The sequence below is a fragment of the Chinchilla lanigera genome, unplaced genomic scaffold, assembly GCF_000276665.1.
Source record: "Chinchilla lanigera isolate Chin_1 unplaced genomic scaffold, ChiLan1.0 scaffold00019, whole genome shotgun sequence".
Lineage (NCBI taxonomy): Eukaryota > Metazoa > Chordata > Mammalia > Rodentia > Chinchillidae > Chinchilla > Chinchilla lanigera.
In genome coordinates, this window is record NW_004955420.1 from 28,637,659 (window position 1) to 28,661,032 (window position 23,374).

Here is a 23,374-nt window from a genome sequence, read left to right on the forward strand (position 1 = left end):
TACAGAACATGGCTGCCCTCAGACAGTCTCTGCTCTTTTTTTTGGTGGTACCGGACATTGAACTCATGACTTCACTCTTGCAAGGCAGGCACTATGCCACTGAGCCCTGGCCCTCTTTTTCCTGTTGAACAGTTTCTGCCCATTTTGTAATACCTATTGTACATTTTGGATCTTATTTACTCTTTCAGCTTCTCACACTAGAGAGACAATATGATGATAACACATGAGTCTGATTTATTTCACTTACGAGCGTGGTCTCTAGTTGCATCCATTTACCTATAAAAGCCTTGAGTTTATCTTTGTTTACAGCTGAGTAATACTCCATTGAATAAAAATACCACATCTTTTTACTCCCTTCCTTGGTGGATGGGCATTCGGGTTATTTCCAAGATTTAGCTATGACAAATTGTGCTGCTATAAACGTGGGTGCACACATATCACTTTGGTGTGATATGTGATTTGGTGATTCTTTTGGGAAGATACCCAGCAAGGGAACAGCGGGACTGAATGGGACCTGTAGTCTTAGTTTTTTGAGGAATCTGCACACCGATTTTCACAGTCAGTGTACTTTCTGTTGTGCCAGGTTTCCATTAAAAAAGGGAAATCAAGAAAGACAGCAACGTAGGACAAAGTCTCATTCATTCCCTGAGTTTGTTACTTGTGTTGAAAATAGCTGTTCTCAGTTTAAGTTCTTGTTGGTAGGAATTTGAACATTGCTTCTTTTACTTCTCTTTTCTTTAGTTTTGTTTATAAAAATGATGCAAGTACCCAGTAGTGGTGGTTGGATTTTGTGGGTTTGTAGCATTCTTAGGTTTATTTAGCTTTGAAGTTTCCTGGGCTAAGCAGTTTGTGCTAACGAATCCCAGGGTTGACTTGCTCTCTCGTGCGCCCCTGTAGACGCTGTTTGTGTGTGAGCGGCCGGCCCGGATGGAAAACTTCATCCTGTACGAGGAGATCGGCAGAGGCAGCAAGACTGTCGTCTATAAAGGGCGACGGAAGGGGACCATCAACTTTGTGGCCGTTCTTTGTACTGAGAAATGCAAGAGGCCCGAGATAACCAACTGGGTGAGTCAAGTGTGTCCCTCCGTGGGGACAGGGGCCAGAGGTGACGGGGGACAGAGGCTGCTGCAGGTTTTTTGTCCCCTGCCACGGTTTCGGGCAGCAGCGAGTGCCCGCTGTCTGTTCAGCAGTGCCAGCTGAGTAAGTGGTAGGCGGGTCCGGGCAGTCACCCACCGACCCGAGGTGTTGGGTACAAGGGAAACTGCTGGATGTCTGCTTTGACGCTGAAGTGTGACTGTGAAGCTTTCCGAAGGGATGCTGGGCGAGCGCTTAGCTTGGGAGTCGCTTCCGGCCTGTGCCGCTCTCTGGCCTGCGCCGCATGGGCCACACCCAGCTCTGTGGTGGCATCGCTCACGCTCACAGGTGAGTAATAGGCGAGTTCTCAAGACTGTGGGACCCCTGGGGAGCGCAGAGGCCGGGGGCTCTCGATGCTTTCCAGTGACGTCAGGGCAAGGCGCAGATGCTGCGCTTCTGTAAACCCAGCGCTGCGGGAGGCTGAGGCAGGAGGATGACAAATTTGAGCCCCAGGTAGCTTAGTGACTTAGTGAGACCCTGTTTCAAAATAAAAAATTTAAAAAGGGCTGAGGATATAGCTCAGTGCAGAGGCCCTGGGTTCCATCCCTGGCACCTGGAAGCAAGACTGTGACATCTGTAGTAACTGTGAGTGTCACCCTGGTTTCTGTGTCCCTTGGGGCCAGATCACCTCCCTGCTGGTCAGGTCCCCTGAGAGCCGCAGTTCCCTCCCTGGTATCACTAGGGCCCAGGTTCCTGGGCTCATGGATCTCTGCCCTGTTGTCTTGTTGCCCCTGGGAGGTGACGTCTGGTGTCAAGGGCCAGTCTGAGCCTGCAGGTGACCGCCTGCTGCTTTGAGCGCGGCCTCTACCTATGCTCACGTCGGTGACAGCTTTCCGTCCGTCCTGCTGCCTCTCTGTCCCCAAGTCTGGCTCTGGGCTGGGGGTGTACCTCAGTGTGAGGAGCCGGGCTTCAGTAACAGGCCAACAGAACAAAACAGAACAAAACAGAGCAAAACAAACTAGGGCTTTTTGTTTCAGATATGTTTAGGGTAAGCTAGGCTATGATGTTTGGTGGGTTCGGTGTTTTTAAATATATATACATATATTTTGAGACAGGGTCTTGCTATGTTATCCAGACTGGAACTTGAACTCACTATGTTGCCTAGGTTGGCCTCGAATTTACAGCGATCCTCCTGCCTCAGCCTCCCGAGTGCTGGGATCATAGGCATGTGCCACCATGCTCAGCTTAAATTTTTTTTTTGAGACAACTTCTGGCTATGTCACTAAGTTGCCCAGCCTGGCAGCTACATGTTTGATTTATGATATTTTCAACCTGTGATGTGCTTTTTGGGTGTAGCTATGTTGTAAGTCAAGGAGCATCTGTAGTTTCACCATCAACAGCAGCTGTTTCAATGTCTACCTTATGGACGTTTACTAGAAATAATTCTTGTGCAGTTCGTATTCACACGGATGTGTTTTCTGCCCCCTACAGTGGTGGGAATTGAATCCGGGGCCTTGTGCATGCTAAGCATGTCCTCTTACCACAGACCTGCACCTCCAGCCCAAACACATGTTGTGTCACTGTTCATTGTTAGCATTTATAACCATTGTTTCTATTTTTTTTTTTTTCGGTTTTTCTCCGGTACCAGGAACTGAACTCACGACCTTGCACTTGCTAGGCAGGTGCTGTGCCGCTGAGCTGAATCCCCAGCCCAACCATTGTTTCTAATATCTGTAAATACATTTTCTTATCCATTCACCAGTTACATATTTAGGTAGTTCTTACATAGACACACAGGTTTAAGAAAAAGTACACTGCTTTTGAGAGTGCATGCTGTATGTTGTTGCAGGTCCGTCTCACCCACGAAATTAAACACAAGAATATCGTAACTTTTCACGAATGGTATGAGACCAGCAACCACCTTTGGATGGTCGTGGAGCTCTGCACAGGTGAGAGTGTGGCAGGCGGTGTGGGGAAATACAGGACAGGGGTGGCGAACCTATGGCACGGGAGCTCCCTTGGGCACAGAGAGCCCTCTCATTGGCACACGTGCCATGTCACCCCCACGGCTGAGCATTGGGTAGCAGCTGCTCTAAACTAAAATCTCAGCATTTAGGTTTCATTATTGTAGCACTTTGGGGTAAATAAATGGGTTTTGGGTTGCAGTTTGGGCACTTGGTGTCTAAAGCTTCGACATCACCATTGTGGGGTGTAGACCTTCCTTTTCTTTTTGTCACAACTGTAAATAGTGTCGACATTCACTGTGTTGACTTCAGAGACTGTTGCTTTTTAAGTATTGGAGAGAGGTAAAATCGGGTGTTTTGTAAAAGGAAGAATTACATAAAATTCAATCTGGGTGGGCTTCGGTGTGGTATTAAAATGTAACAATTTAGGAAATATTTTAATGTGATTAATTTGTCAAATAAGTCTCCCCATAAATAAAAAGAAACATTTTAGGCTAACTAGCTGTTACTTAGCTAGTAAATGTATAAAACAATTTTTGTTTCTGTGTAAAGGATATTTGTGCTTTATAAAAGCTTAATTTGCAAATGGACAAAGGTGAAGCAACAAATCACCACCTCTCATTAAGCAGGAATCAGAGAGACTGGTCACAGCTGTTGCTTCACACAGTTTTCTAGGACCGTGTGCAGGGAGGAAGGTGACCAGATCCCTAGGTAATATCTGGGTTTTGAGTCTCAACATCTTACAAACTTAACAGAGAAAATAAATGTGTAAGTATCACCCTTGATGCATTTCTGTTTATACATTGAGTAAAAATGAAAGATCCTTAACTATTGATGTGTTTAATTATTTGCTGTATATATTTTACCTGTTGGTATTTAAAATTATAAAACTTGCATTATAAAAAGTTGTTTGGATTCATGACTGGCTTGCATGTTGTCTTTTGAGGGGAGCATGTCTGGGTTCCCCGTACAAACGTGGGCCCTTGTTTGACTTGTGTGACAGCTGTGATTTCTGTTGCTGACCGGGTGGGGGTCCTAACTCTCAGTTATGCCTACCTTTGGACGATTCCTCACCCACTGGAAGAAACAAACGGAACCTTAAATACGCTTTCCTTCCACCGTCACAGTTCTGATAGGACTTCTGCAAGCTGGCTGAGACTAGGCTGCTGTTACCACCTTGACCTTTAAAGTTCTCCCGACCCACTTGGTGGAGTTGGGCCTGCCGTTGGCCTTTCTCTTCCTGGGTGGCGAGCAGGAGGGCTGGGATCGTTTCCTGTGGCGGAGCTGTCGTCCTTGGCAGTGTGCTCTGGTTCTGCACGCACGTCCGTGCGCCTGTGCTTTGCAGACTGTGAGCGAAGTGTACAGTTTGGATTAGGACGTAGCTGTTCTCTTCCTGGGGGGCTGGGATGATTAACCCCTCATCCTGCTCACCCGTTACCACCTTCTGCGTGGAGTGGGAACTGGCTGGTGGTGGGCACAGACCCGGCCCACTGTGCGTGTACACGTGTGTTTCCTGTGCCACGTATTTCTTGTCGGGGCTCCCTGTCCTGACCGCGTTCTGTGCTCGTGTCAGCTGGCGGTGACATGGGTGGGTTCGCGTGTGTGATTTTAACCCACCCTTTACAGGCGGCTCTCTAGAAACAGTGATTGCCCAGGACGAAAACCTCCCAGAAGAGGTCGTGAGAGAATTCGGGGCCGACCTGATCTCCGGGCTGTGTCATCTTCACAGACTCGGCGTTCTCTTTTGCGACGTTTCTCCCGGGAAGGTAATCTGTGAATTGTGGTTCCTTTAACCGCTTGTGTCTCAGAGGTGCTCGTGTGTGTGTTTTTAATATCAGGCAAGTACTCTGCCACTGAGTTACACCCCAGCCCAGCTTGCTTTACGTGAAAGGGAGTGTGTGGTGCTGTGTCGTTTGTAGCTGCCCCACTGACTTCAGGGAGTGGAGTGCCTCCTCTCAGTGGGCTGAGTGTCACTTCTCCCACGTGTACTGTCGGTGAGGGACCCAGCTGCCTGCAGGACTCTGAGCTCTTTATCCTGCTGCGTATTTCTGGGCCTTGTTTCAGTTTGCAAAGTGGGTCCTTGGTGATGTGTGCGTGATTCCTGGTATTACAGATCAATAATGCTTCCATAAGGTTAGTTGCCCCAACCCAGTGTGCTCCTGCGTGTATGTGGTGAAGCCTGCCTGGTCTGCATTGTGTGCACCTGGAATTTGAAGTTGTTAGAATTTTCACAGGTCAAGGCTGACTCTTGACTTCTCTTCCGCCGTGTTGCAAAATGCAAAACGCCCGAACCTCACAGCTGTGCGAAAGTGGTGTGGCTGGCATCTGTCTCTGGCTGTGGTTTGCCTGTGGCTGTAAAGTCATTCGTGGGCTTTGTCAACAGCCAGGACTTTGCGTATTAGAGTAATGTAACTGTGCTCTCGAGCAAGCTCAGACAGAGGGTGGGTTGTGTTCCTGTTGCCGCAGCCATGCCCTTGGTGTAAGTGCTGCTGGTGGCTGGTGTCATGCATGGTGGGTTCAGTGGTTAGGACAGAGGCCACGGGGCTGCCCAGGGTTTGCAGGACATGCAGACTTGCCGCGGCAGAAGCCCTGCAGCAGTGCCTGGTGGACTGTTCTCTGTCAAGTCTGGGGGGATTCTGATGCTCAGAGTTCACAGACATTCTCAGTGTGTACTTGTGACTGGAAGTCGAGGGTTAGTGTCAGACTTCTTTCAAAGACAGAGGAGCCCACCTGACCCATAGTAACTGCCACCACTGTGGTACTTCCTGGTACACTTCAGCAACCAGCAGCTGACGTCTGGTCACAAATCCTCTCGGCATCCTTGGCCCCTGACACCTGTTGGTCGTGGCTGGGAGCCTTTCTCCTGTAAGTGCAGTTCATCCTGAGGATGTTCACCCCATCCTCAGTAGTGTTTACCCCATTTTTATAAAACATCCAGAGGGTCTCAGGTCAGGAAACTCCCTGTCCTCTCCAGGCCTGGCATAGAGAAGCCAGGCCGCTCTGCCTCAGGACAGCCGTGGTCCATGGCATTCTGCTCTCGGACAAGCGCTGGCCCAGCGACTGGGTCTCAGTCCGCTCTGGGCTGTCACTGAGGGTGGCGCAGCTTGTGCTGTCCAGTCACCCTGAGGCGTCTGAGTACGTGGCTCCGGGAGAAAGTGGTGTCGGGTTTGCCTCCTACCTCTCCTGTGTGCCGTGAGCCCGCGTGGCTGCGTCCCCCATGCCGTGCGAGCGGTTGTCACGCTGTGTCGTTGAGGAGTGCTGACCAGGGAGCACTCGTTCAGGACAGGCGGTGTCGTCTGTGTGTGACCGCCGTTGGCTGAGTGGATGCAGAGCCCGGGTGCAGAGAGGCTGATGACTGCACATTGCTTTTCTCTCTCCTGAACCTGAGGTCTCCCCCGTGCTGCTTGGATTGGATAGTTGTTGATTCTCTTAGTGAAATGTTATTTTTCATTTGCTTTTTTTGTTTGTTTTGAGACAGGGTCTCGCTGTATGCCCAGGCTGGTCTGGAACTCAGGGAGCACCTCTTGCCTCAGCCTGCTGAGTGCTGAGATGACAGGCATGTGCTGCCATGCCTGGCTCCATTTGCTTCTCTTTGGAAGAAGTTGTAGACCCGCCCTTCAGAGGCTTTTAAAGGATGTGGCAGAGCACCTGGATAGATGTGTGAACGTCAGGCTTGTCTCTGAAAGCGTTTGTGTCTGAATCTTCACAGATACTCCTGGAAGGGCCCGGGACCCTGAAGTTTAGCAATTTTTGCCTGGCGAAAGTGGAAGGTGAGAATCTGGAAGAGTTCTTTGCTTTGGTGGCAGAAGAGGAAGGAGGAGGTGACAGCGGGGAAAGCGTAATGAACATGAAAAACAGAGTCAGAGGTACGTGGACTGGGGGGTGCAGGGTCACGGCCCTGGTCGTGGGCCTCTGCGCTGCGCGTGTTGGAGATGACACTGGCCTTCTGCCTGTCACCCTGACCCCGTCCTGAGTCACGGCGACCGGGAGTCTGGGTACGGGCGTAACTCTGCGCCCACCTCACGGGGCCCATGGCCTGTGCTGCTGGGTTGAGAAGCCTCTACCGTGGCCTGTGGCCTGCCCCTTGCCTCTCACTTCCAGACACTGGTGAGGACACTGCCTGGCACTCACTGGAGCAGTGGTGGCGAACCCATGGCATGTGTGCTGCGAGCTCTGAAAGGTTCGACGTCACTGCACTAGGGCTTGGGGGGGGCCCCTTAAACTAAGTAGGGATCTCCTCTGCATGGGCAGGTTTAGCGGTGCCCTCTTGTGGGTGGTTTGGGTATGGGTTGGGGCGGCATGTGAATGTAAATTGTACATGTAAGAACAGTGCTGTTCTTAGGAGGGGCCAGCTGGTGTTCCTTGTGCCTTTGGCAAAAGCAGTAAAGACCTTTCCTCCTCGAGTTCCCTGTCGCCCTAGCATGCCAACATAGTTAGGCCAGGGGAGCTGGCGAGCAGCTGTGGAAAGGGCACTGCCAGCGAGGGCAGCACCCTTGGGCTTGGCAGCTGTGTGCCCAGGGACAAGAGGGGCGTGGGGGCCAGGATGGGGACTGCAGGGGAGCTGTCTCCCCGTGGGTGTGAAGAAGGAAAGTGAATTTCAGGGCCAGCCTTGTGTATGGTAAGACTTCATGCCTAAGAAGAAAGCTCTGGGGTCCCTAACAGCGTCCTGTAGCTGGGCTGGCGTTCTGCAGGGTGACTGTCCCGGGCTGTGTTAGTGGAGCACTGAGTTCTGAATTACTATGGTGGGATTTTGTGGTGCGCAGTGTGGGGTTTTGTGGCGGGCGGCGCGTCTGATGGGGGCAGAGGCCGCGTTGTGGAGAAGTGGATGGGAAGTGGGCAGCGGAGCGGGTTCAGGCCGCCAGGCGCAGGTGGCTCTGGGCGAGGGTCGACTTCTGCATCGTCCTCGCTGTGCCTTCCCGTCCCCACAGTAGATGGACAGAAGTAAGCCCCTCGCCTCTCTGCAGCCCTCAGGGTTTACAGCGGGAGCGTGGTGCCGGAGGAGGCCGGCGAAGGAGCTGCAGGCTCCTGGTGGGTGCGCGAGGCCCAGGTGTCACTTGGCGAGGTGCCCGGCCGTGGAGCCTGGGACGTGGCGGGGGAGGGGGGCTGACGAGCAGGGAGAGCGAGGGTCCGAGGTCTGTGTGCAGGCAGCACTGCAGGAAAGTTCTGAAAGGGTGCCAGGGTCGGGGATGTAGCTCAGCAGCACAGCCCCTGCCTGGCAAGCACAAGGTCCCAAGTTCAATTTCCGGTACCAAAAAAAAAGGGGGAGTGGGTACCAGGGCTCTGATCTACTTTCACTTCTCACTGTGACTGGAGAGTAGGGTCGCGCACTTTAATTTCTCCCCTGGGTGTGGGGTTGGGCTGGATCGTGGGTCCCAACCTGAGGGACAGGAAGTTCCTCAGTGGAGTAGGTGGCACAGAGTTTCAGAGGCCGGCGTGGGCTGCGTTCCGTGGTGGCCAGGGTGTGCGTGGTTGATGGGAGTGGGCAGTGGGGGTTGCGGTGGGGTGGGCCGCATGTTTAGTGTCTCCTCCGCAGGCCCGAGTTTGGTGTCCGAGTGTGGTTGTCTCTAGTGGCCTCTTGTTCTTTTGGCCATGGGAATGAGCCTCACTGGTGACTCTAGGTGGGGGAAGCCGCCGCTGCTTTGGCCCTGACAGCTTCTCCAGGCTGCACCAGCCCATGGTTGGGGTGGGGATGCCGAGGCAGGCAGGGCTGGCCTCACCAAGCCCTTCTTAGAGGGCACGGCATCTGGGTTGGGGTCCGTCGGGCGTCCTCTGACCAGCTCTCTTCAGCTGTTTCTTGCAGGAGCTTCTTGTGTAAACCCTTGCGTAGCTCTTGCTGTCCCCGTGCCTGCTTCTTGGAAGAACAGGCCACCTTGCACTCCGGGACCCCGGCATTTCTCTCCTTTTGTAGGGCTGGGGTTTGAACTCAGGACCTTAGGCACTCCGGTCCAGTGCTCTTCCTCCAAGCTGCGTACGCGCCCTCGGTGTCTGTCGTAGTTTGCCAGCACACTTGCCTGGCGTGTGCGTGCCGGCGGTTGATCACCGTGTGCGCCTGTTGTGTTGTCTCCCTCTGCTCCTCAGTTCTACTTTCACCTTTCTCCAGGAAGCCTTTTCCCCCTCTGTGTCCGCTGTTGGCTGGATTTCACTGGACTGGATACCTGGGAACTGGTTCTGACTCTGTATCAATCTACCACTGAACTTACCAGGCAATAATTCAGTTTTTTTTTGGTCTTTCCCTGTTTGACTGTGCCTATAAGGGTTTCATATTCCTTTGTTCATTAGAGCCTTTGTGTGTTAATTGCACCGTTTCTTACGAAGAGGTGCTGGGAACTTGGCGGTGAGCAGACAGGCGGGACTCCCTGTCCCTGAGCCCAGGGTCCCGGAGGAGGAGAGATGGGCGCTCGTCTCCAGCACACCCTGCCGTGGCTGCTGTGAGGGGCAGGCAGGAGCCTGGGCGTCCGTGGCCCTCAGGTCCTCATGTGGCCAGCCAGGCCCCCGCGGTGTTTGCTGAGCGAGGGGAGTGGGCAGCGTTGCGTGAGTGTCTGTGGAGGTGCGTGGCTGCTGGTCCGGCTGTCGCGGCCCCGGAGGGTGGGCTTGCCAAGAGGGTCGCTGGTGCAGTTTGTCTCCAGACGCTCGCGGACTGCTCACTGGGTGGAGTGAGGTTCTCCTTGGGGGTGTGGGGTTTGTAGTTAGGGTGGGAAGAAGGACCCTGGTTTTGGTGGGGACAGCAGCCCCCGGGTGTCCACAGGTGTCTCCCTTCCAGCTCTGAAATGTGTGCTTTCTGCATAAGGTGAAGCCCTGTGTGAAGTGTACGTGACGCTCGTGTGTGCTGCCCACCTTGCACACCCCGCTGGCCTGGGTGCCTGGTGTGTGTGGCAGGGTTGTGTCAGCCCCCTGCCACAGCCAGTGACATCGAGAAGTGAGGCGAGTCACTTGGAGGTGCCGCGTGCTGCCTCCCTTCCCGCGCTTTCAAGACGCCCTCTGTGTGCCTGGCCTGACAGGGGCTGCAGGACCGGGCCTTGGGCTCCCTTTTGGTAGACTTGGGGTTTAGTCATAGAAAGATCTTCACTGTTAAGCCAGTGGGATTTCAGGGTTGTTACTGGTGCTTAACTTGTCGCATTTTAATTGTCATAATTTAATGAGAGTTTTCATATGAGTATTTTAATTGTTGAATTTGTATTTATAACTGTGTGTAACTGAGTGTGCCATACTGTTCACTAAGTTGTATTTTAAAAATCTGTACTCATGTATGTATATCCTTTGCAAAATGTAATCTTAATATTAGAAAACATTTAAGAAATGTGAAATGCATGTGTCTCAGTTACTTTTCTTATTGCTGAGGTGAAATGCCTGGCTCCCACAAGTCAAAGGAGGAAGGATTTATTGTAGCTTACAGTTTGTAGAGGGTTCAGTCCATAGTTGGCTGGCTCCAAGGCAGGGTGGCATGGCAGAGGGGTATCACAGAGGAGAAACAGTCCATGCCAGGGCAGGCAGGAGGCAGCAAGCAGGGCACCTTCTGGACTTCTATCCCATCCAGGCTACAAGCGTGTGGGATGGTGTCATCCACACCCAGGAGGGACCTTCCCATTATCCACACCCGGAACTGTGCTAAGCCAATCGGTGGACCTAATCTAGTACCACACACCCTAGATCCAGTCACCTCCAAAAAGCCCCATCTATGAGTGCATGAGGCTTTTGGAGGGGCATTAGAAGTAATCCATAGCAGCATGTGAGGTTTTATTCATATATACGTTTTCCTCTAGTCTTTGTTCATCTCCCCAGGTCTCCCCCAGTAGGTTTGTGGGGTATGAGACAGATGCCTAACCGCTGTTCTTTGCACTTTGATTTTAGGGTCTCCTGTGTATATGGCACCAGAAATCGTGAGGGGCGCTGACTTCTCCGTTACCACTGACCTCTGGTCGTTGGGCTGTCTGCTCTATGAAATGTTTTCAGGTGATTGCCTTCGGCTTCAGTGTAAGGTCAGAGCTAGCTGGAACAAAGAATAATGTCAAAAAGGCTACACCTATAGTTTACAAATATTTAATTTATAAGATGTCAGAAGTCTAGTTTTATTAAATTTTTGTATTTGGCTAAATTGCTTGATGTGGAAGTATATGCAGGTTTGCAAGAGCTTTTTGGTAGTAGGTAATTTTTCATGATACCTGGAATTTTGAAATGTGTGTAATTATTAAAAGTGGGATTACTAATAGAATTCTTCAAAAGGTCCTCATATCTGAATTGTTTGAATGTGTTGAGCAGCCCATGAAGCCTTGAGCTGTGGTAGTGATCATGTGTTGTGAGTGAGTTTGTGTGTCAGATAGGGTAGGAAATTTTGAATTAGAGAAATATAAAAAAAAATAGACAGTATGTGTGTTATACATATTAGGCATCCAGTAATTATTTACTGCTTTTTCCTGTAAACTGTGATTCTGAAATATCAGTAGCTAAGTTTGGACATATTGGTGATAGCACAGCGTATAATTTTGCAAGTTAATGTGATTTCAGGAAAACCTCCATTCTTCTCAGAGAGTGTCCCAGAATTAGCTGAAAAGATTTTACATGCAGATCCGCTGCCTCCTGTTCCAAAGGGTAAGCGTTCCTGTGATAAGTTAATTTACACCTTACGCTGATTGGAATCGTGTTTGACTCAAGATCTGTTTTAATGATTCATAACCTCTAAAAGTTACATTTTATGTTTAGTCCCAAATTGATAGTTTTTTTTCTTGCCATTTTTCTGATAATGAAATTGAAAGCAAAGTACTAATATTTTCTTTCACTTAAAAACATGAATTGTTTTGGGCTTTTGTATCACCGGAAACCTGGTTTAGAGGTTTTAAAAGCTCTAGCTCATATATATTTATATTTATTAACTTACGTTCATTTAATTTGTGTTCATCGTGTGTGGTTATTTCTGTGTGGTGTTTCAAATAGGAAGAAAAGAGGCCTTTCTCAGTACTCGTCTTCATGAGTCAGATTGTTACCCTGAGATCTTTTAAAAACCTTTTAAATTAGACAGTTGTCCTGTTTTCTTCATATAAATTACAGTTAACATAACAGTCTATCATTAACAGTGATTTTAAGGAAAGAAAAGAAACACAAATGACATGGATGTAGGTTAATATTTTACTGTACATTGTTGAGAAGTTAAGACCCCCTAAATGAAAACAGGATTCTATAAAAATTGATGCTTGCTGTGTTTAAAACAAGAAATTTTGAGAAGTAATGAATAGAAGAGACATGCAGACTATTTTCTCTGTTTTTAGAATTACCCATGGTGAAGAAAAACTCGGTATTTTAAAAGTCTGCTTCTTAAAACAAAAGCTGATTTTTTTGCTTTATGTGCTGTATTATTTTCTGCTGTAAGTTAAAGACTTTTACGCAGGGAGGAGAAATTTGAAAATGAAGGTGGTAAGGCCCTGGGTGCCATCTGACCTCTGGCCCAAAAGCAGTCACTTCCCTGGGACCGTCCTGTCCTCCAACTGTGGCCACAGCGCCCCCTGGAGCCGTCGGTGTCCCTTGGCCCCGCTCAGGGTCCTCACTGCTGTCTCAGGTCCTGGTCCTTGTGGCCTCTTCTCTGAAGCCCTGTGAACTGGCCATGGTGGTTAACCCTCTGGCTTACAAAGACAAAGCATCCTGCGATTGATGGAGTTGGCAGTTTGTAAAGCTGCAGTGTTTGTTACTTCCCTGTTAAAAATCTTCAGAGTAAACAGGACACTGCAAGTAATCTCATCATGTGGTGGTATAAAAGCAGAGTTGGCTGGCCATGGCAGTGCACTGCTGTGACCTCAGCACGCTGGGAGGCTGAGGCAGGAAGATCACAGGTTCGAGCCTACCCTGGCCAACTTAGTGGGACCCTGTCTCAAAAAAAGGGAAAAAAAAGAAAAAAACGGGGCCTGGGGGTGTAGCTCAGAGCAAAGGCCCTGTGTTCAATTCCCAGTACCACAAAGGAAAGCGAAAAATTGGTCAAGTTGGGATTCCGCAGAGAACAAGGCAGAGCTGACTGTTGAAGTCAAGGGCTGGGCGGGCTGGGGCTGCTCCTTGCGCAGCTGCTCCTTGCTCGGCTGCTCAGGGAGGACGAGTTGGGAGCTTCGTTTCCTGAGCCATCGAGGGAGCACCCTGTGTCTCTGAGCCTTGTGCCTCACGAATGAGCCGTGCTGCTGTTGCTGCAGCCCGTGTGGGCTCACGGTTCGCACCGTCACCTTCGTCAGGACGCAGGGTGTAGTGGTTGATGCTTCTCACCTCCTTTCTTCTTCTTGGAAATTCATTCACTTGTAGATGCGTCACGTCCGAAGGCATCTTCAGACTTTGTTAATTTGCTTGACGGCTTGCTTCAGAAAGATCCTCAGAAAAGGTACGGGCCGGGGCTGGGGATATAGCTCAGCGGCATAAGTGCTTGCCTGGCAAGGCTGAGGTCATGAGTTTGATTCGTGGTACCAAAAAGAAAGAAAGAAAGGAAAGGTACGGGCTGATTGAGTTTGGATGCGAGCGGCACTGGGATCTTGTTCCCCTCGTGCACTTCTGAAATAGTGCTTCCCAGTGGGCTTGCTAGGAAGGTTCTGTGTGGGGAGGCCGGCAGTGAGGTCTCCTTGGCCTGGGGTCCAGAGCAGGGGCCCCTCCCCTGCCCCTGTCCACCCCTCCTTTTTGGTGCCCCTGCTTTCTGGTCCTCCCCCCTGCCTGAGCCATAAAAGCAAGCAAACAGTGCCCAGCCTAGGTCCCTTGCACTGTGCTCACGCTGAGCCACAGCCCCGTCCCATCCTGGTTGTGCCACTGGAAGGGTGGAGGCGAGGGGGTTTAGACAGGTGTGTGGGGGTCGCTCACTCAGGGTGTGAAATGGGGAATAAATTCCAGGTACAAAATACCCCATTCACATTTATTACACGTATGAAGAAAGCCCTGTGGAGGGAGGAGCTGACTCTGCAGCCGTACATTGCATGAGGTAGGGCTCGTGTTATCTAGGGTAACCTCAGGTGGACAGGATGTAAATACACATATGACTTGTGCTCAGCCCTCTGTGTCCTCCAGATCTGTGTCTACAATTCCACTGATCGCAGATTGAAAATATTCACGAAAGACTGCGTGTATACTAAACAGTCTGGACTGTTTTCCTGCTGTCACTGCCTAGAAAGCATAGCAGCCAGGTGCATAGCACGTCCAGGGTGTTGGGTATTATTAGGAATGTGGAGATGATTGCAGGTATATGAGAGGGTGCATGCAGTAACATACAAATGTGTCACTTCAAGCCAGGTGTGTGTGCACACGTGTCATCCCAGCACTGGGAGCCGCTGAGGCAGGAGGATCGCAAGTTCAAGCCCAGCCTGAGCAATTTAGCAGTTTAGCGAGACTCTGTCTCAAAATAAAAAAGAAAGGGCTGGGATGTAGCTCAGTGCCAGGGCCTGAGCCCAGGATCCAGAGTCGTAAAAGCAAGCAGACAGAAACCCAGATGTGTCACTTCGTGTAAGGACACGGACATCCTCGGGGTTTGGTCTCTGTTCCCCGAGGGTGCGGTGGGGAGGTGAGCGCAGTGCAGCCTCATGCCTGCATTCATGTCGGTGTAGTGTGGGATTTTTTGCTGAAGGAGAGGATTCCTCCATAACCACCTATTTTATCTCATGGTATATTATGGGTATTTTCTTATACTAATAAATGTATCTGCTTAGTCATTTTAAATGGCTACAGAAGGCACATGCAGCAGTCTAATAAAGATTTCACAGTGTCTGGAGTCACAGTAGTGTACACGCTGCTATGTTAAGTGTCTTTCACGGTGTCCTTTTACGTTTCTTTGGGGTTCACTTGCGCAGATGTTGTGTAAATTTCTCAAAGTGGGGGTGCAGGGTGAAATGCCAGAGCACAGAAGAGTCGGCTGTGCTGCTCGGATATAACGGTCGGTACAGTTTGCAGTACGCTCGGGACGCGTGCTGATCCACACCTCACCCGTCCCTGCCACCTCTCCTGCAGCAGCCTTTCGGAGTCTTTTCATTATTTGCCATTCTGATGGCTGGAAGATAAATTTTGTTGTTGGCCATTTCTATTTCTCTTTCAGTGAATTTTTTTTCCTTTTGTTTTTATGGTACGGGGATTGAACCCAGGGCCGTCACACGAGCTACATCCTAAGCCCTTCTTATTTTGAAGCAGGGTCTTGCTGAGTCACTGAGTTGCTCAGACTGGGATCGAATTTGTAATCCTGGCTCAGCCTCCCAGAGTGCTGGATTACAGGCGTGCGCCACCACACCTGGCTTTCTTCAGTGAATTTCAAGAGCCCCATGTGTAAAAGGGATGTGGTTGCACATTATTTTTCTTTAATATTTGTGTTTTACTTTTGATCAGTAATTCTATTTCAATGCAGATACTTTGAACAATTAATCAAGCACACATTTTTTCTTTTTTTTTTTTTTTTTTTTTTTTTTTTTCTTTGGTACCGGGAACCGAACTCACGACGTTGCGCTTGCCAGGCAGGCGCACATTTTTTCTTTAAATGTCAGGTGAGCTTACCTTTTCCTAAGCTAGTGAGTGTACTAGAGGTGCAGACATTCGTAGCGAGACTTCTCTGAACGTGAGTCTGCAGTCGCGTTCAGCTGAGCCGTGAAGCAGCCAGGCGACGTTATTCTGACACCGGGGGTGGGGTGGCAGTGCAGCTGAGAAGCTGAGACTCTGGTCTGTTTCCAAATGAGGCGCCGAGTGAAGTCCCCAGCTGACACATGTCACACAGCCGGGTGATTGCGATAGTCCTGCCTCTCTTGGGACATACAGTGTCAGAGTGACAGGTTGATAATGTGTGGCATGTTGACTTTGAAATTTCAAGTTGTTTGTGGATGCCCTTCATGAACTGGTTGGGAAACCTGAGAAGTTTTCTCTTCATCAGACTCGTACTGTGAGCCCTGAGATTCCTAATTGTTAGTTTCATTCTGTGCCATCGGTGTCTGTGCGAGAATAAAGTGGGGAGCGCGTTCAAAGGCCCATCTGGATGATGTTCTAAATTATAAAAGCGGATGCTTGTTGTCCCCTGTGTGTGACCTGGGAGTGCTCTGGGGCGAATCTGGGTGAGGTAAGGTTTTAATGCTCTGTTTCTGTGAAGGTTCACATGGAACGGCGTGCTGCAGCACCCTTTCTGGAAGGGCACCCTCACGAGGGAAGCCAAGGAGTCGCGCGTGGAGGATTTCCCCGGCAGGTGTGCGGCGGTCGCGTGCCTGGGTGTGGTTCTCGCACTCGCGTGCCTGTTACCTTCGAGTAGCGCAGCATCACTGGCCTGAATTTCAGCGCTTGTAAAGCCATAAGCTGGTGTTGGTTTAACTAGAGTTTACGAGTTCGGTGCTGGTTTTGCTCATCTTTTGAGCAGCTGTCCTTTTCAGCCAGTGGTCTGCTGCGCTGGTGCTCAGCCCTCCTTACGGTACACCTGCTGGCTGCCTCCTAGGGGCCTGCGCCCTCCCCTCGGCAGGGCGGTGGCCTTGTGGCTGGCGCTGGCTCACGGAGCTTCCGCGGAGAAGCACTAGGAGCAGGCGGTCATTTGCCGTGTTGTAACTGGGAAGGAAAAGGCGAGAGTGAGCCACCCTTGGCCTGGCTCTCGAGGGACCCCCGCTGGGCTTTCTGCCCGGCTGCGCTGAGAGAGGTCGGAGGTCCTGAGGCTCTGAGGTGCGCTTAGCTCGTCCTGCCCAGCGGTCCTCAGTTGCAGTACGGAATCATGTCAGCCCCGCACACGGAGCCAGGCGAATGCGGTTGAATAGGGATGCAGGGAGGGGCGAGGGAGCAAGAAGAGCCGAGCCCCGGGGTTTGGCCTCGTGTTCTTGGGGCCACAGCTCTCCAGTCGGAGAATGAGCTCGTCTTGTTAGCATTTGGGGCTCAGCCCTCAGCTCTGCCGTGTCCGGGGCTGCGTCAGGGTTACCCGAGGCTGGGGGCAAATGTGGGCCTCTCCTGTGGCCTCTGCCCCTGCGGGAGCCTTTGCCATCCTGCGTCAGAAGCGGATGCCGCTCAGGTTCTCTGGCCTGCACATGCTGCGTTGCTGAGAGGCCAGGCCGGGCGCACTGGGGGCTGCACAGGGAGTCAGGCTGGAGCTGGGACGGTGCCACCTCTGCTCGGCTTCCCTCAGGAAAGGCCTGCAGACTCCACGCGGCGCCCTGTGTGTCAGAAGTGCTCTGCTTGATACCGAGGATGAATACTAGCTTTCTGACTTTGCCGGGCGTTGCGTATAATTTAGTTACCTTTCAAGCTACTGGTAGACGCAGACAACTCCGAGAGCTCAGAGTGAGTCCCGCTGTGCTGGCTCTCTCCTGTGCAGCAGCAGAAGCGCGAAGGAAGGTTCCAGGCCCCAGGACCCCAAGGTGCCTGCGCAGCACCCTCTGAGTGGCCGCAGTGCCAGGCCCAGGGCGGCTCAGCGACTCAGCCCGGTGCTCAAGCTCGGTGAGTGGCTCGGGCTGCTGTGGGCGGCGTCTGGCTGGGCCTGACGTGTGAGTGGACTCTCCTGTCAGATCCGCCTCTGGCTGTGGTCCGGACGATTGTCGCTTTATGGATAATACCTTGCTTTCCCGCTTCAGAAAACCAAGCCAAGTTGCGGCCCAAGAGCACTGCCGGGGGGCAGCTGAGCGAGTCCCTCTTTCTTCTCAGGTGCGTATGTCACATCCAGACGTGGTGAGGGCAGCAGCGAGAGAGGACAGTGAAACCCTCTTAAACCACCGGCTGTCCGGGGGCACCCGTTACCCAGAGGAGGAGGACGGGGCGCCGATGCCGCCTGACACGCTCACTGCATCTTCACAGCTACAGCTGTGCGCTGGCCAGTGGGCTCTAGATTCTGCTGTGTGATTAGCAATTACTCGTTTCCCCTACTTGTAAGTGTCGCGTCCTTTGCATTTTATGCTTTAACTTCAAATAAAAACGAACTGACAATTTCCACAGCCCAGCCTCTTTGTTTGGCTAAGGGCTTATAGGGGGACACGCTGTCCACTCCCAGCCTGTCTGGTGTCCAGGGCTGGGACTCTGTGGAGGCTCTCGGGCCTGCTGGGCAAGTGGTCAGCCACCAGGCTGTGTCCCTAAACCCCCAGTTTTTCAGTAAAATGCTTTTTAATGTGAAGCTTAAACGATGTTTATAATCATGAAAAGAATGAAAAAAAAATGAGGATGGTACGTTAAAGGGATCAGGATAAATGTGTAGAGAATTTAATACATAAACACTAAATATAGTTTTCAAAAAATTCCTTGGGTTGGGGTGTAGCTCTTCGGTAGAGCCCTTGCCTAGCATGCATGCAGTCAGGTCCCAAGCACTGCAAAAGAAAAATCTTATATAGAAGTAGTTTTATTTCATGAAATGGAGACTATAATGTGAAACTAAAGGTTCTTGATCTGTTTTACCCATACTTTAATGTAAAGTATGTTCAATTTATTTTTACAAATTTAAACCATTTAAAATTGACATTTAAAGACTCATCGCCACTGGTGTATGCTGTTATAGGCTATGTGGATGTTTAGTGAGTGAAAAGTGAGTGAAAGAAAGCTAAAATACTAATCTCAGAGAATGTAAGGGGAATAATTAGAAAGACTCTTAATTATCTAATGACAATGATTTTCTTGTTTGTGGTACAGGGGATTGAGCCACATCCCCAGCCCCTTTTTGGTTTTTTATTTTGAGGTAAGTTGCCCAGGCTGGGCTTGAACTTGTGATTTCTTTTTTGCCTCAGCCTCCCAGAGAGCTGGGGTTACAGATGTGCATCAACACACCTTGCTGGGAGGGTTTTTAAAGTATGAAAACTCAAAAGAAACTGAGGAATAGTGTAGCAGTCCATAGCTTATAGCAGACATTTATACATGTAAGAAGAATTTTTAAAAATAGATGCAGAATATAACTTGTCTAAAGTAGGCATGAAGGTAATTTCCCGTTTCGTATGTATCTTGGAATACAATTGTGAATGTTTTCCATTCTTTGTATTTCATGTTTTATTACATTAGTCTTGCCTATACCAGGAGACACTTAAAAATACTAAAATCAGTGTATTAAGATTTCCAGTTAAAAAAGAAAATATATGTCATAGAAGACTGAAAAAAAAGAAGTAACAGTCAGGGAGTTGTTTCAAAAATTACAGTGTTATCTAAACACAAATTAGAGTTGAAACTTTCCTATGTGAGGTCATATGCAATTACCATATTTTACCGTGTTGCACAATACGTGTTTTTTCCAGAAACTAGTACACAGAGGATGAGGTTTCGGGAATCTGAATGTCTTGTGGTTACTTCTCAGTTCTCGTCCGACCCCAAGGACCAGCACTGCTGTGGGGCTGAGCCCTAGACAGGATGGGACTCAGACTTCACCACAGAAGGCCTCGGCCTCGGCCAAGGTGGGCAGCGATGGAGTTGTTTTTTCTGTGCAAGATGTAGAGACTCCCCCAGATAATTACAAGCTGATGTATGAATTGTGTTCACAATCTCAAGATTTACAGCAGAGGTATCTTCCCTGAGCGTCACTTGATTCCTAGTAAGGACTGTAAAGGTGAGGTCCCATGTAGTTGCTCTTTTGGTAGCAGCTTCCTTGAGATATAATTGACACGAGCTACAATTCACCCATTTAAAGCATGCGGTCGGGGGCCTTTGCCCTATTCAGAGACGCGTGACCTTCCCTCAGGCAGGGGGAGCAGCTGCAGCGTGTGGAAGCCCTGTACCACGGCCGTCACCCCATCGCCCGATTCTTCCTACCTCGTCCTGAGCAACCAGCAGTCTGCTTGTCTGTTCTGGATGGTTTAGACAAGTGGAACCACGCAATATGTAGTCTTTTGTTACTGGCTTTTTAATTTAACAGAATGTTTCTAAGATTCATCTGAGCTGTAGCAAGCAGCATCAGTACTACATTCCTTTTTATTCCCAAATAATACTCTTACTGTGTCCTACGTCTTTTTTGCATTCATTCATCAGCGGACAGATATTGGGGGTATGCCTGCCACTTGGCTGTATTAAAAACACTGCTGTGAACATCTTTGTGCATGCGTGTGCGAGGTCTGTTTTTACTTCTGTTGGGTGTGTACATAGGAGTGCCCTTGCCTTGTCAGATTGGACCGACTTGTGACTTCCTGAAGGGCTGCAAATTGCTTCTCAATATAGCTGCTCCATCTTACATTCTCACCAGTAGTGTGTTCAGGGTTCTGATTTTTTATATCCTCACCAGTGTTTGTTGTTTGTCTCTTTTAACACATGGTGGTACATGAGTGACTGTCCCTCTGGGTGGTTTATACCATTGGTGATAGAAACAGATCTAATGACTTTTATTGGTCTTTCTCCTAATAAAATTAATGAAAAGCCACCGGATGGGACAGTCTTGCATGTACCACTGGAGGCTCAGGCTACCCAGCAGCAAGACATATGAATTATGGCTCTGTCGTGCACGTGTTAGACTGCAGTATGTAGGTGCCACAGGTGTGGGTCAGTGGTAGAGCTCTTGCTTAGTGTGTATAGGGCCTGGGTTCCATCCCTAGCATCACGCACACCCAAGAAAGTTGTGGCAAAATAGGTACAGTGGCACCTTGCTTCACGAACCTAATTTGTTCGACGATTCTGGAAAAGATGGCCACGTTGTGTTTGTGTGGTAAAGGTGGCTCTGGTTGTGCTCAGCACCAAATGCAGAGTTTGCAAACAGAAGAAAAATTTCGCCAAATTTTACTGTTTGTGAATGAAACTATTCACAACAGGAGTGTTTGTGAACCGTGGTACCACTGTATAACTTAAAATCTACTATTTTAACCACTTCTAAGTGCACAGCTCTGGCATTAAGTACGTTTGCATTGTTGTGGAACCATCACTGCACCCACCTCTGGAGCTTGTTCAGCATCACAAAGTGAAACTACGCACCGAGTCTGTCAGCCTCTGTCTTCAAGGATCAGCCATGCCAGGGCATGTGCTAGAATTTCACTCATTTTTAAGGCTGAGTAATGCCCCGTTTTGTTTACCTGTCTTCTGTTGATGGATACCTGGGTTGTTTCCGCCTTCCAGCTGCTGGGATTGGTGCTGTGTTGTCTGACTTTCTGGTGGGAGCCATCCTCTTCAGCATCAGAGTCTGTCTCATTTGTGGTATGATTTGCTGTCTCGCGATGGCTATGATATTGAGAATCTTACAGAACTGTTGGCCATTTGCCTGTTGCTGTTAGAGAAATGTCTGACCAAATCCTGTGGGTTTTTAATGTTGTTACTGAGTTGTAGGGGTTTTCACCTGTCCTAGAGAGATGCTTTTTTGTTGTTGTTTTGGTTTTTTTTTTTTGAGACAGGGTTTCACTGTGTAGTGCGGACTGGTCTTGAACTCATAGTGATCCTCCTGACTCAGCCTGCCAAGTGCTGGGATTATAGCTGTGCGCAACCACACCTGGCCCTCTAGAGAGATGATTTGTAAACATTTTCTCCTTTCCGTGGCTGTCTTTTCACTTTCTCCTTTCTTGTTTTGTGGAGCTGGGCGTTGAGCCCCAGCCTGTGTGTGCCAGGCAAGTGCTGCCACCCTGAGGAGCCTCCCTGCTCCTCAGCCTTGTCTTTTGTGATGGGCTCTTTTGAAGCACAAGTTTTCATGTTGATGTAGTCCAGGTTATCTTTTTGTGTGTGTTTGTACTTGTGCTTTGGGTGTGGCATCTAAGAAGCCACTGCCCACTCCAAGGCCACAAGGGCTTGTGCTTGTGGTTCCCTGCAGCAGTTTTGTAGCTTGTGCTCATACAGTAGGTCGTTGGTCCGTTTGAGTTTGTGTTAGTGTGGGCCGTGAGGTAGGGATCAGCTTTGTGTTTTACGTGTGGATCTCCAGTTTCCACAGTGCTGCTGTGGGGGGGTTGTTCCATCCCCGTTGTATTGTCTCACCTCTCTTGGGGGAAATCAGCAGGTTGTAAATGTGTGCGTTTCTTTCCTGGCTAGGTTCTGGGGGTGTATCTGTCTCTCCCTGTGATATTAGCATGCTTCCTAGACTACTATCACTCTTGTAAAGCTTTTGTAACTTTGAAATATGGTATGATTCCTCAACTTTGTTCTTTCTTAAGATTGTTTTGGCTATTCCAGGTCCTTTAGGGTGGGCAGCACTCACATCCAGGGTGGGCCCTGCCATCATCCACACCCAGAACTATGCCAGTAACCACACACCCCTGGCCCCAGTGTCACACACTCACAATCCAGCCCTGTCTGCAAAGCCCATCTGTGACGGCATGAGGCTTGGGAAGTACGTCTAGACGCAGCCATGACACTTGCCAAAGCAAAAACTGATTGTGTTTTGGTATTTGTTTTTTTTTCATATTTGTTCTTCTGGTTTGATGCATAATGTTTACTTTAAGCAAAGGAATAAGTGTTAATTTTTTTCATGATTTTGATCTCATTGTGATTATTGATCACGTAGCTTGGCTCATGTGGAGCATCCTTTATCCTAAGGCTGAGAGCGTTAGAAAACAGATCTACACAATACTCATGTTCCTGAGGATTACATCTATTTATCTTTGCTGTTGTGAATGGTATGTTAAATTGTGATAATTCATTATTTGTGCATTTGCTCAGTTTGGCTATAGGACCTTCCTACGTAGGAATTTTCTAAGTGGACCCCTTATTAATTCTGGTATTGTTTCTAATAATTCTTCAGGTGGGTAATTTTGGTTTTCTGACTAAGGTATAGCACCTGCATGTAAAGATAACTTGGCCGCCTCTTTCTTAGATGTTGCTCTTACTTTACTTTGTGGACCAGTCTCACTAACCCCGTGTCAGTGGCAGGGGCATCCCCCTTCGCTCTGCTAGGTGCTTCTTCCTGCTGCCCATGCCCACAGGCCCGATCCCCACCAGCCTGCTGCCTCCTCACTCCGTGGCTCCCAGCAGTCCGTTGTCAGAAGCCAGCACGACTTTTTAAAAGTCATTAAACTCTCCTCTCTTGGGCAGTGCTGGGCATTGTTTCAAATGCTGTGTACTTACTCTTCAAATTTTGAAATGTTTTTGCTTTTAATCTTTATTATGATGCAGAAAGCAGGCTCTAAGTTTCTTAAGGTTGTGTAGTTAATAAATGGCTATGTCAGTCTGGTTTCTGTCTTGAAAATCCATGTTCTTAAACTTACTGTTTTTCAGCACCCTTCCCTGTTCATTCTTTGTGCATGTGTATCCACTTTTGTCTATGTTGCCAGTGCCTGTCTCTGTTTCTAGGCCCTTCATTAGCTAGCTTTTCTGTTACTGTGTCCATGTCCCTTTGATTTCTTGTTCTCATTCTTTTCTTCACTATTAGTTTTCTCTTTTATTAAGGTCATTAATGCTTATTTAAATTTTAGTTTATAATGTTTAAGTCTTCTTTTTTCTCCAATGTGAAATGCTTAGGCAGAGCAGTAGGAATAAAGATTCTAGTTAAGTAGAGCGCGCGCACGCGCGCACACACA

The 23,374-nt window shown here is 49.3% G+C and overlaps 1 protein-coding gene across 1 annotated transcript in view; it reads left to right on the forward strand.

The window, feature by feature from the left end:
* Positions 1-23,374, forward strand: part of Ulk4 (unc-51 like kinase 4) — a 398,151-nt gene that overhangs the window by 4,648 nt on the left and 370,129 nt on the right. Inside the window, exons 2-12 of the mRNA XM_005383568.2 lie at positions 898-1,065; positions 2,924-3,023; positions 4,665-4,804; positions 6,748-6,904; positions 10,887-10,988; positions 11,541-11,624; positions 13,311-13,386; positions 16,108-16,200; positions 17,305-17,426; positions 17,561-17,630; positions 19,255-19,351. Coding sequence (XP_005383625.1) covers positions 898-1,065; positions 2,924-3,023; positions 4,665-4,804; positions 6,748-6,904; positions 10,887-10,988; positions 11,541-11,624; positions 13,311-13,386; positions 16,108-16,200; positions 17,305-17,426; positions 17,561-17,630; positions 19,255-19,351 — 1,209 coding nt within the window. The remainder of the gene's footprint in view (positions 1-897; positions 1,066-2,923; positions 3,024-4,664; positions 4,805-6,747; positions 6,905-10,886; positions 10,989-11,540; positions 11,625-13,310; positions 13,387-16,107; positions 16,201-17,304; positions 17,427-17,560; positions 17,631-19,254; positions 19,352-23,374) is intronic.